This window comes from Corvus kubaryi, unplaced genomic scaffold (assembly GCF_017639235.1).
Source record: "Corvus kubaryi isolate FWS band 111438036 unplaced genomic scaffold, C.kubaryi_AGA036_p1.0 119, whole genome shotgun sequence".
NCBI lineage: Eukaryota > Metazoa > Chordata > Aves > Passeriformes > Corvidae > Corvus > Corvus kubaryi.
Window position 1 is genome coordinate 123,289 of NW_024580655.1, and position 13,023 is coordinate 136,311.

At 56.2% G+C, this 13,023-nt stretch overlaps 1 protein-coding gene across 2 annotated transcripts; it reads left to right on the forward strand.

Annotated features, from left to right (window-relative positions):
* The first annotated feature begins 414 nt into the window (after positions 1–414).
* PLEKHO1 (pleckstrin homology domain containing O1) lies at positions 415–12,565 on the forward strand. Of its 2 annotated transcripts, XM_042025936.1 has the most exons (7): positions 415–734; positions 1,535–1,681; positions 8,731–8,871; positions 9,121–9,225; positions 10,012–10,113; positions 10,576–11,345; positions 11,425–12,565. In XM_042025936.1, exons 1-6 carry the CDS (start codon positions 708–710, stop codon positions 11,341–11,343), a joined length of 1,290 nt encoding a protein of 429 aa, XP_041881870.1. In that variant the 5' UTR covers positions 415–707; the 3' UTR covers positions 11,344–11,345; positions 11,425–12,565. The 2 variants fall into 2 exon arrangements, with proteins under 2 accessions (XP_041881870.1, XP_041881784.1); XM_042025850.1 differs by having other exon boundaries at positions 451–734; positions 10,576–12,565.
* Positions 12,566–13,023: the final 458 nt, after the last annotated feature.

Sequence of the window (13,023 nt, forward strand, 5' to 3'; positions counted from 1 at the left end):
AGCCAAAAAAAGGGCATTTTTTAAGGAAGCCAAGTGCCTTCTCACTTTTGGAAGCCATGCTCTGAATCCTGCTGAATCCCGGCTGTCAGACCCTCCGTGCTGGAAGCGACCCCCTTCCCCCAGCCCCCTCCCCAGGAGATCTCCCAGCTCCTCTCTCCAGAGGGATTTGTTCACACTTCCCAACACCTTTCGGGGAGAAAACCCTCCCAGTGCCACCCGGCTGCTTCTCCCTCTCCTAGGAAGTTTCCCGGTGACCCGTGACACCGCCGGGAACGCGGCTGGGCCCCGGTGGGGGACACCAGGCAAGGCACTGCCCTCCCCGCGCCCGCTGCCCCACGGACCCCGTGTCCCCCCGGTGAGTCAGAGACAAAGAAGAAAAACCCTCGTGGGCTGCGATTCGCCCCGTGCCGTGAACCCCGACGTCACGGGCGCGCGGCTATAGATGGAGCTCGGGAGCCCGGCGCAGCCCAGCGCAGCCCCCCGAGCTGCGGGATGGTGGCGGCGGGGGGGGACGCGGCGGCGGGGCTGGCGATGGCTCAGAGCGCCGGACCGGGCGCCGTGTAACGGGAGAGGGCCCTGAGCCACGCGGGGCGAAGGCGGCGCGGATCGCGGGCGCAGTCCCGGGTGTTCCCCCGCGCGAGGAGGCCGCGGGAGCCCCTCTGCGACCCCCGCCCGCCCCAAATCGCCTCCGAGCGCACCGAGGAACGATGAAAAAAAATAATTCTGCAAAAAGGGTGAGTAGAGAATCGGTTCTTCGCCGGGGCAAGGCAAGGTGAGGGAGGCTCCGGGATGTTGTGGGGAGGGGGGCTTGTCTCTTTGGGGCCGGTTGTTCGCTTCGCCTCTGCTCCCCCCGCAAAAAGCGCACAGACCCCCGAGCAGATCCAAAGAGACCCAAACCCTGCGCCCGGCCCTTCTCCTGCCCCTGCCCAGCGGCTCTCCTGCCTCCCGCACCCGCCACAGACACTGGGTGATGTAGGCAGGCAGTTTTCATCTTGGAACACAAGGAAACGATAAAATCCGGAGGCACCATCAATCCGCCGCTCTGTGCCGTGCTGTGTGCTGCACCCAGCGATCCGATCATCGCTGCCTATGGAGACGCCTCTGATATAAACCAACCATAGATTTCACCTTTTGGATTAATTGGGCATAAAAAGCTCCGAAATGCAATTTTGACCGCAGTAAAAAACCCAGCTGGTTTAAATTCCGCCCATCCCCCTCCTGTTCCCCTTTCCATGGGTAAATGCCCGTTGGATGAGGCGATAGAGACACCGGCCTGTCTTATATAACCACGGAGGGAACCCTGCCCGCTCCTCGCAGCGTTCTCCCGGTGCTGCCGCTGTCGCTTCGTGTCTGCAGCACAAAGATCCCCGTGGAGTGACCCCGGGGAAGGACTCGGTCCCGGCGTCGGCGAAGAGAGGGGCCGGAGGAAGGGGGAGACAAAAGTTGGGCAAAGAGGGAGGGGGGGGAGAAGAGGAGTGTAAAACCAAGAATAATCCCGTTTTCCCCCATTTTCTTCCCTCTCTCTTTGTGTTAGGGGCACCAGGATGGAAACCAGCAACCTGTGCAGCCGGAGAAGGTCGGCTGGGTGCGGAAATTTTGCGGGAAAGGCATTTTTAGGGAAATCTGGAAAAACCGTTATGTGGTTCTGAAGGGAGATCAGCTTTACATCTCGGAGAAGGAGGTAGGATCGGTTTCAGTTTCCTTTCCCATCCCCCCTTCCTCCCTTTGCATATGAAAAGGAGCAGCCCCGGCCCTTCCCAGCGCCCCTCCAGCGCCAGCCGGGCCGAGGAGGTTCCTCGGGGAGGTTCCTCTTCTCCCCGCACTGGCGCCGGCGGGGCCCGGCCGAGGTCGGAGTCGGTGTCGGCTCTGACAGCGATTCCCCCAGACAGCTCTGCTGGGAGACATTTTCCCAGCGAGGAGACACGAAAGGATTCACTTAGCGAGAGTTAAGCCCTCAAACCTCTTTCCGCCGCGGCGACAGCAATGCCGGCTCCCTTCTGTGCCTGTCCTCCGTCCTTGAGCCCAACACTGCCTTGTTCCCACCTGCTCCCTCTATTTGGAAATAACTCCACTCTCCCTACTGGAATCGAGCCATTTACAGGTCGATCTCTTGTATTTTTCCCCCACGCCAAGAGGAAAACGGGGACATTTCGCCCCGGATTGACATCCTGTTGTAACACGTGCTCCCTCCGCTGCCCCTCGTCTCTTTGCTGGGGTTTGGGATTTAACGTGGTGTTGACATTGGAGGTAATCAGATGTGACTGTCAGGCTGAGCCAGCACCTGGCTGTCCTTGCACGGCCCCCCTGTGCTTTTTGTCTCCATAAATCCATGAGAGAGAACTCCCCAGGCCAGAGCCCTTCTCCCTCCTATCCCCTTGGACATCCCAGCGCTGCACTGGGCAGAGTGGTGCCCACAGCAGGCATGGGGGTTGCTCCAAGTCAGGGAATTTGTAAAATCCTGGTCTCTCTGGGTTTCCCCCTCAGTGGAGGTCATTTCCTAACAGACGGTGGTTGGATGCACGGCTGCCTGGTTTCGCTCTGTCAGGACCTGGAGAGAGGAAGGGACAATTTGATTTAAGGCTGGTTGAGCCATGGACATGGCACAGGCAGAGGACCAGGGCTTGTTACAACAGAAAAATGGCCTAAAAAGTGGACTGAATGGCCAGGTCATGCTGAGCTGCTTGCTGGCATTCCAGAGCTCGCTCCCATTAACCTCCTGGCTGCTCCAGAGCCGGAGAGAGACACAGGAACAGGCAGTAGATGTCTGCAGGATGGGGGTATGGTGCCTCAGGAATACTCAGGTAAAGAGAGGTGATGAGAAAAGGTTTAGGGACTGTGGACAACGCTGGTGGTAGTGAGACACAAACCCCGTGATGGATCTACAGATACATTTACAGATCAGGAAAGTTGGATGGATGTGAGTGGCACAGAGCCAGCGGCACAAATCCCCCGTGGCTGTGGCCCTCCCAAATTTCTTAGCAGTAATGCAGAACAACACAATTGGACTGCTGGGATGGAATTGGGAGTAGGCTGGACTAGTGAGAGCAGGTGGTTCAAATAGTAATCAACACAGGCAAGAGGTGCAGGGAAAAGACATCTGTCCATCCCTCCCAAATATGTCCAGGTAGCTACAGCTCGAACCCAGGTGTGCTGGGAGCCCCAGAGAGGCTGGAGGGGCCATGCGGAGCCTGTTGCAAACAAGAAGCTCTTGTGTTTGTGTTTCATACGGGGAAAAACTCACAGCTGGGCCTGAGGCGGCCCCGGGGCTCCACGTGTGTGTGAGAGACCATAAATAACACGCGGCAGCCGCTGCTGAGGCTTTATATGGAAGAATCTGTGGTCGGCAGAGATGTGGTCACAGAGATGACATCTGGTGCTGGTGTGCACTGAGGTGACTCTGTGCTGGTCATGGGGGTGACATGTGCTGCTGGTGTGCACTGAGGTGACTCTGTGCCTGTGGCACAGAGGAATACGCCAGTGTCAGGGGGTCTGGCATCCTGAGGGTCTCATTGTAGGGAATCCCGAGGGGTTCCTGGGGGGCGTCCCAAAACTTCCCGCTCACAGGGTCTCAGAACGGGCGGTGCAGGGTTTGATACCAACGGGAGCATCAGCACTTAGCAAGGCCAGGACCCCTCCCAGGCCCCAGGGAAGGCCCACGTGTGGCTCCAAGCTCTGCTCCCAGAGCATCTGCTGTTTCCTGGCAGCGCCTGTCGCGCTCAGCGGCTGCTCCAGAGATGGTTTTGCAGGTGAAGCCACATTCCCGGCCCTCTCCACCATCTTGGAGCAGAAAGGGTTAAATCCCAAGGCTCCTGGAAGCTCCTTGGCTCTGCCATGTGCTCATTAAATGAATTCAAACCAGACATTTATTTACTTGTGCCTGAATTTCTCCATCTGGGAAGCAGGGCAATGAATCCCATCTCCCCAAAGCACGTGGGGAAGGGGAATTGTCTGTTCCACACCGGGATCCCCCGGGAAGGATGTTGGCTAGGGGCAGGTGTTGATGCTGCACGAAGAGACCGTGGAGCAGAACTGCTCGGAGCTGAGCATGGGCTGAGGTCTGGAATGGGGAGATTTCCAAAATTTAGACTAACAAAATCCTATCAATATCCACGCTGATTCCTCCTGGGAATCTGTGTGCTTTTCCAGTTGTCTGCCTAGGACCTGGGCTTGCAGGTCAAAGACCAGCCCTGATTATTCAGTTTTGTCAGGAGAATTTGGGAATGCCTGATAGGAGCCTGGGCTTCTCCCTGGCAGAGCCACGTTTGTGAGGAGAGGAAATGTAGTTTTTCAGCCCAGCTGATGGAAAATGCTAGCAGGGTGTTTGAGTCCTGCCCTTTGAAAGCCGTGGGACTTGTCTGACACCTCCTGAAATGGGAGCTTGAGGCTCCGGCCATGCTCACTCCGCTCCCCCACGGATGCTGAACTCTGTGAACTCACACCAAAATCCTTCGTTATTCAGCGTTTGGTCATCGGCCAAAACCAGCTCTGTAGAGAAGAGCTGCAGCAGGCTGAGCTCTGCTGAGCACACCACCACCTTCTTAGCTCACTCTTGCATTCTTTCCCCTCGCTCTCCTCACGACGGTCCCTCCCCCCGGCACATTTCTGGGAATTGTTCCCTGTTCCTGGCCCAGCTTTGTCCCTGCCTGCGCCGGGGAGCAGCGGCCGAGCTGACACAGCTGGGCTCGGCACTTCCTCGCAGGAAGCCGGGGGCCGCCAGCCGGCTCGAGCCCGGGCGACGAGGGGGATGAGGAAACGCTTCTCCTGAGCGTTCCCTTGTTTGCCACCAAAGACATCGGCTCAATTAGCACAAGAGCACTCGAGGAGGTGCTGCTCCTCGCCACTCCTCGGTTCCAGCTCGGCACGGCTGGCGAGGGGCTGGGGGTGTGTTTGCATACTCGGTTCTCTAGTGCTCCATGGGGTGAGTTTGCCCCCTACACAGCACAATGGGATTTTAGGAAGAAATTCCTCCCTGTGAGGATGGTGAGGCCCTGACACGGGCTGCCCAGAGAAGCTGTGGCTGCCCCTGGATCCCTGGAAGTGTCCAAGGCTAGGCTGGATGGGGCTTGGAGCAGCCTGGGCTATTGGAAGGCTGTCCCTGCCATGAACAAGATGAGCTTTAAGGTCCCTCCAAAACCATGCCATGATTCGGTGATTCTGGGGAACCTGTGTCTCTGGTAGCCTTGGCGGTGACTCTTTGGAGAAGGGACTGAAGCAGCCACATCCTGCCACCATGCGCTCATCAGCTCAGGGCAGCGACCTCGCTGTGACAAAGACTGGAAGGTCCCGCTCATGCATGTGCATCCCTGTCCCAGTGACAGCCTGGCTTCAGACAGATCTGCAGGAAGCTCCGTCCCTTGCTGAGGTAGAGCTGCGCAGCTGGAGGAAGTGAAACTTTGGTTGCAGGCTACAAGGGGAACTGTCTGGCCCAAAACTGCCCATGTTTGGGTATTTGGCTCCACTGAGGGTCTGGAGGTTTCTGGTTACATGCTGAGCCACACTGTGACCTCCCCAGTGTCCCGTGGGTGCCTTTTCTGTACCTTCCACATTTCTCCGTGTCCCATCGCAGCAAGGAACTGCTCAAGCAAATCTCCACCAAAAATCCCAGACTGGTGTGACTGAGAATCTGCCCTTCCCCTCCATGCATGGTTTGGCCCCAAAACACAGCCCTGATCTGGGTCCAGGAGGTTTGGAGTCGCTGCCGGGGGCTGGGTGTCTCTGGGGCCGACCCGGGCGGGCAGCAGCTGCGGGGGAAGGAGTGCGAGGAGTGCAAGGAATGCAGCTCCTCTCCTCGGATCCGAGCAGCATCAGCAGTGTCAGCCTTGGCACAGGCAGTGACACCCCGAGCTGGGGCAGCTGCCAGGGGTGCGGGGCTGCGTGGTCTCATGGCTGCAGGGAAATGTTCCCTGCTGTAGGGATATGGGGGATGCTTCGGATTCCTTTTCCATGCCTCGGTTTCCCTTCCCTCACCTGGCCACAGGTAGGAGCCAGGTGGAACCACAGGGCAAGGTTGTTTTGTCTGCCTTGAACAACTCGACAGCAATGCCAGCAGACAGCCAGGGCAGCACCTGCTGGGATTGATTCACCTTAATCCTTCCAATCCCCAGCTCCCTGCAGGGCATGGAGGGCAGGACCCACCTGCTGGTGCGGCTCTGAGATCCCTCAACTCCTAAGCCCTTGGCAGCTGTGGGGAAGGAAAGACCTGCTGGAAACCTCCTAGCTGGGAATGGTTTTGGCAAAATCAACCATCAACCTCCTGCTTCATCCCTTCCTACTGAGAACTGATAGCAGAGGCTGCTTCCTCCTGGGCACTGCCTGGGTGCTGGGACACATCCATCCAAATCCTCTTTGGAGAAACCTGGAAGGTTTGATTTGGATGGTCCCTGTCTCACTGAGAACATGGAGGTGACACCTCACAGGTTTGTCACCCACCTGCGATAGATGCAGTGACTGGGATTTCAGCTCTGTTGGCCACATGGTCCCAGTGGGTCTGTGGCTCCTCAGGGGCTGGTTTTGTCCTGTTTTCATGGAGAATGGGCTGCACGACTGTTCTCGGCCTCTCCTACCTCCAAGGCTGCTCTGAGCTGTCTCTCATGCCACCACCTCCCTCCTTTTGGCCTCAGCCTCCCACAAAGGACAAAAGAGCTGGCAAGTGCCTCTGGAGTTGCCTTTCACCTTCCTTCTCTCCAGTTTCTCTCTGCACACTGGATGCTCTGTTACATCATCATGGGAGGGGGCTCGGCTGGCCATGCCCCTTGTGAGACACCCGCTGTCCTTCCTGTGCCCCCTGGACTTGCTGTGCCACCACAGCCACCTACTCCAGGCTGCTGCTGACCCTCTTCCCCCAGGAATCCCACTGTGGATGTTGCTCATTCCCAGTTTTAAGCATTTTATAACAGATCACACACAGGAGCAGGATCCCCTCAGTGTGTGTCCAAGGACAGTGTCAGAGCCCAGGCTCGTGTCATTCGGAGGCGTTTAAAGGATGAGCTGCACCTGCAGGGTGTTTGAACCAAAGACACCTGCTCTGTCCTGCAGCCTCCTGTGGATATTCCTGGAGGCAGGAGGTTGAGTCCCAGCTCTGTGAGCTCTGCGGAGGAAGGGGGGGGGCTGGGGAAGCCCCAGTGACCCACATGAGCAAACATCTGGAGCAAGGGCTCTGATCTCAGCCACAGAGCACAGCTGGGGGCTCGGAGGGGATTGGCTTTTCCTGCTGCAAATGAGTCGGGCTGAATTCAGCTGAGATTCTTGGAAAGAGGTGGATTGTAGGATGGGAGTGGGAAGAGATCAAAGCCGATTAGCAGTGTGTAGGGAGGATGTGCAGCCAGACAGTCTCTGTTCTCACACCCAGACACAGGGGATGTGTCACAAGCAGGATGGCCGTGCCAATGATCCTGGGGACACACTCGGGAACACAAGGACAAAGGACAGAGGGGAGCTGCAGTCATCAGGCAGGGCCAGATGGTCAGTTTATCCATGTCCCTGGTTAGGAAGCTGGTTTAGTCACCCTCTTTCATTAAATTCTATGGAAGAATCATGGGGAGTTCCTTCAGTGCTTCCCAAAACTGAGGAGGAAATGCATGAAATGGGGTGGAGTCCTTTCAGGAAATCCAAGGGCTCAGACCTCACCACCATCTGCCTTCCCAGCACCCAAGTTACACACCCTCCAATCCAGCCTGGAATGACTGGCTGGAGTCAGATTAAGCAGATGGATGTGGATTTGAGCCTGCTGCAGTGTCTGTAATGGACATGCAAGCCCGAGCTGTCTCCCACCCCAGTTTCTTACTTCCTTGTGTTTACCATGGAAGAGCAGAGCTTCCCTGCTGTAGGACTGAACTTGAGGATGGTGCACTAGGAGAGCGATGAAGAGGAAGGGTACGGAGAGCTTTGCCATCTCCCCTTTGCTCCAAGTGTCCCCGAGGGACGGCACTGTCAGGTCAGGGGTCAGCATCCAGAGCCCTGTGTGCCCCCAGATCCCTGCCTGGCCCCCAGTGCAGCTGCAGCCTCAGTGGCCCTGTGCAAGCTCCATCTTTAATTTGAGCCTCTGTGACACTGATCCATCACCACGTACCTGTCACACTGTGGCAGTGCAGAGTGTTGGGAAACAGACCTGGAAAATGGGAGATCTTGTAAAGCGGTCACTCAAGGGCTCTCTAAAGGACACTGAGAGCCTCGTGACAGCCTGGCAGCCCCTGCCCTGGGTGGTGGGTTCTGCCCACAGCCCCCTTCCAGGGCTGGGGCTCAGCGTTGTGGGACACTCTGGGACCGGCCGTGCTTCCCCTGGAGCCAGCTGCCAGCACAGGGTAAAAATAGGAAGTGCTAATCCTTATCCCTCCAGCTCTTGTTCCGCTGTCTGCAGAGAATAATTGTCCCTTTGAACCAGAGATGAGAGTCCACCTTCTCCAGCACCTCCCACCTCCACACCAGCCCCCTCCTGACACACAGGGCCCTCTCCTTGTGGCTGGAGTAAATCCTGCATGTTTTGAGGGTCCAGAAGCAGGAATGCTGTGTCTGATCACACCTGCGTGGCCGTTCAGCCTGCACCCAGTAACTCTGGGGGTAGAAGAGGCAGTAATTAACCTGGCGAAGTGTGATTTTCTTGCTATCCTTCTGAATATGCCCTGTCATTCCAGAAGAGACAAGTCAAAACCCTCATGTTGAAATCCTGCTGGCTGGAGCAGCAGAGCCTCTGTCTGACATCTGCAAAGCTCTAATTTTCTTGCTGTTTTGCAGGTAAAAGATGAAAAAAACATACAGGAAATGTTTGACCTGAGTGACTACGAGAAATGTGAAGAGCTCAGGAAGTCCAAAAGTAGAAGCAAAAAGAACCACAGCAAATTTACCCTCGCCCACTCCAGGGAGCCTGGAAACATGGTATGTGGGGCTTGCCCAGATGCAGCCAGCCCAAGAGCCACTGGCTCCAGGGGTGGGCAGGGATGTGGATGGTCCTGGGGGATGCAGGGAAGGGAGGGATGTAGATGGTCCTGGGGTTTGCTGCGTGGGGCAGGCAGGGTTGGAGGCTCAGCTCTGCTTTGCCTTTTCGGTAGAGGCCGCAGGCCTCAAGCTGGCCAGGGCCTGTCTCTGTGTGAGTTCTGGCACTGACCTGGATTCCCTCTTTTGTAGGCACCAAATCTGATCTTCCTGGCTGTGAGTCCAGAAGAGAAAGAGTCCTGGATTAACGCCCTCAACTCTGCAATCACACGTGCTAAAAACCGGATCTTGGACGAGGTGAGCAGGATTCAGGCTCGGCCCCGGCTCCCCTGCCTCAGCCTGGGTGAAGGTTTGAGACTGCTGGGAACAGCCCTGTCTTGGTGACACATCCACACAAAGTGTCTGTAGCAGAGCTCCTCCCGCTTCTCAAGGGGAGCGTGCAAGTCCCAGTTACACAAAGCAGCTTCTGCCGGGAAAAATAACAGAGCAGCTCCAGTTCAACATACTCCTGGGGACACAGGGTGTACTCAGAACACCAGGTGGGCTGGCAGAGGCAGGTCAGGGTGAGCATTCCCGCATAGTTTCCTCCAGTGTGAAGGAGAACCTACCTGGAGCAGGCTGTGCCCTCGCTCCAGGGCTGACTCTCACATTAATGTTTCATGGCAACCCTTCCTCAGCTCAGACCTGTCTCAGATCTCCCATTCGCACTCAGCTTCCCACAGAGCCATGGCACTGCCAGGAGGCTCTTTCCTCTCCTGGATGGCAGCACAGAGCCTGTGGTGAAGGAAAACCAAGGTCAGACCATGGGAGAGGCTTTAGAGCAGGAAGCAGCATGGCAAACACCGGCAGACATGGCTTCCAGGAAGGTCTGTCACGGGAATCTTTGCAAACAGGTTCTGTTGTCAGCAATGACTTGAGCAGATCTGATCCCATCATGGCACAGAGGGGAGAGACCAGGGGAACACTGGGCTGCTTCTGAGGCTGGATTCCTACACCCCAATCCCTGCCAGTCTCCTCCTGATTACAGCTCCAGGAGCTGGGAATGGCTTGTGTTCTGTGCTCACAGCCGGTGTCACCCTGCAGGTCACCGTGGAAGAGGACAGTTTCCTTGCCCACCCGACGCGCGACAGAGCCAAGATCCAGCACTCCCGGCGCCCTCCCACGCGGGGTCACCTCATGGCTGTGGTAGGTACAACCAAGCCCAGATACCTGCTCGAGTGAAATTCCTTTTGAAGTGCTCCATTTGTAAATAAAGTGCAAGGAGAGCCTGTGCTGGAGCCCCATCCTGAACTGAGAGTTGCCATAAGGACAGCTTTGAGTCATCAGCTCTCGTCCTCTGTTCTCCTGGACCATTGCACTGTACAAACCTTCTGGCAAAGTCCCAGTTTGCCATCGCTGACACCTGCTCCTTCAGTTTCCCGCTGGGAACAGCCAGGGAGCTGCTCGTGGGTGAGCAGGGAGGGCTCAGCCACCGTGCTTTGGGTCTGTGGATCTGCAGCTCAGCCAGACCCCCCGCGCCCAGGCTCTGTCGCTGGGTGAGAGAGCATTCCCACTCCCCCTCTGTAGTGTGTATCCGCAGTGTAGAGACCCTTGGAAGCACGTGCAGCTGTTCTGGTGCCAACGCAGCTCTGCTTTCTGCTCCTCCAGGCATCTACCTCAACCTCTGACGGAATGCTGACCCTCGACCTGATCCAGGAGGAAGACGCCTCTCCGGAGGATCACGGCACCTGCGAGGAGAGTTTCCGGGTGGATCTGGACAAGTCCGTGGCACACCTCACTGCTGGGCGGCGCCGCTCGGACTCGGACAACACCAAGTCATCGGAGAAAGGGCGGACAGGGAGCCTCCCGCGGCAGGAGGTGACCTCGTGGGACAGAGCTGGGCAGCGCAATGACTCCTTTGACAAAGGGACCATGTACACACCGCAGGTCCCCAAAAAGCTCTCACACTCAGAAAAGAATAAATGTGCCTCCATGGAAGAAATCCTGTCCCGACGGGACTCTTCCACGCACCAGGCGGTGCTGAGGAAGGGGCTGGAGGCTCAGTTTGCCTCGGCAGAGCCGGAGCAGCTGTCCCGGATACAGGAACTGGTTGCACTGAAACTGGAAAAAACTCAGGAACTGCTGACAGAGGTGAAGGGCTACGGGGAAGGCAAGAGAAAGACCAAGGATTCCAACACCAGCACCACCATCACCACCACCTCTTCTTCCTCATCATCTTCCAAGTCGGACTCTGAAAGGATCCTGCAGGAATCTGAGAGGCTGCTAGGGGAGGCTTCCTCCACCTGGAGCCAAGCCAAGAGGGTGCTGCAGGAGATCAAAGAGCTGAGGGACCTGTACAAACAGTTTGAGCTGCAGCAGTCAGACTCGAAGCCCAAACAGAGCTCACAGTCGCAGTTTAGGAAGAGCATGATGTGAAGGCAAGCCTTGGGATGGGAGGGAGGGACTGGGGAGGGTGGCCATCTGGTTTTCTTTTTTAATTATTATTATTATTTACAGTGTTCAAAAGAGTGAAAAGGTGCCTGTTCTCACCCAAATTTGCTTCTCAAAGCTTGGACCCTTCCTTTCCTCCATCGCATCCCTGATGAATCAGCCCAGTGTTCCAATAAATCAGTTGCAGTTCACACCTCCTTTGTAAGAGCTCCCTTTGCACCGCAGGCCGCAGCTCCTGTCATGCTCCAAGGACAGGAGGGAGCACTGGTTCCCAGGAACTGCCCATGTCTGCCCGGAGCATCCCATGGGGCGGAGCTGGATGAGCCCTGGCATTGCTGCTCTCATGTCTGGGCTGTGTCCCAGACTACATCTTCTTCACCGGGACACTTGCCCTGTTCCCTCACCATCCTCTCAGAAATAAATGACATTAAAAGGTCAAAGAAGGTGTCCATCCCCACCACTGCCTGGAAGTCCCCATTGTCTAGGAACTCTCCTGAAGATGTGGGAAGTCCAGGCTGGTCTCCAGCATTACACAGGCCATCGAGGCATTTGCTGAGCGCTGCTTGCAGAGTCCTGGCACAGTCCCCTAAAGAACTTGGGGCTGGCAGCTGTTATTTTGGGGTCCAGACAGAGCTCTCCGGAAGGGCAGCAGTGACGCAATCCACATCCACCCTGATGCTGTCGGGCCGTGAATGCTTCACAGACCCCCTTGGTCCCGAGCAGTGGGAGGTAGCAGCGATGTGTCTTCCCTTCTGTGCAACCAGAGGATCAAAGCCTTGGATTTGACAGCCCACACAGGCAGCTGGGGGGGGTTGGGCTTTTTCCTTCTCATTTCTCTTTTTTTTTACCTTTTCTTTGAGCTGAAAAATCAGGGAGTATGTGCAGGAGCCGGACACCACGAGCCAATGGCAGTTTTGGTAGGTTTGCCTTGCTCACTCAGGTGTCACAGACAGCAGCAGGCTCTGCTTGGGCTGCCCAAGATCTGAATCAGCCCCACTGGAATGAAAGCTGAGCCTGGAGCAGAGCTCAGATCGTCAGCTCACGGGCTGGCTCAGCTTTCACACCCACAAGCAGGACGTGGCTGTGTCTCACAAGTTCACTCGTGGTAACACCCAACTGTTCCTTGTTTTTTAAAAGGAAACCTAATTCCCTTACCTACATGGCAAATAGTCCATGAAAATATTAAATCCACAGAGTTACTTCCTGATCATGGTTGGTGTTTTCTATTTCCTTTCCTGGCTGCGATGACAAGATTTTTTTTAATCAAAGAAAAAATAAAACCAAACCTTAAACCTTTCTCAATGAGTTTGGCTTAACCAGACTCCAGTGATGCTTCCAGGGATAACTTTCAGTGCCTTTCCATGTTGATGAACTGGATTGCTCCACAAAATTTTTTGCAATCAACCACTGAACCTCACTTGTGACCTCCTGCATCCCTGGTAGTGCCAGCAAGGTGCTATATTTGTGACTCCCACCCCAGCAACTCTCCTTGGATTTTGGAATGCTCATTGCCATGCTGCTCCAAGTGGAGGCCTCTGAAAGAGCCACCACACATTCCAGGAAGGGCTGAAAGGTCACCACGAGCAGGTGCTGGTGCAGCCACCCCTGGCACACCTGAGCAGCCCTACCCTGCTCTTCAGGGAGGCCCTGAAGCTCCTAAGGGCT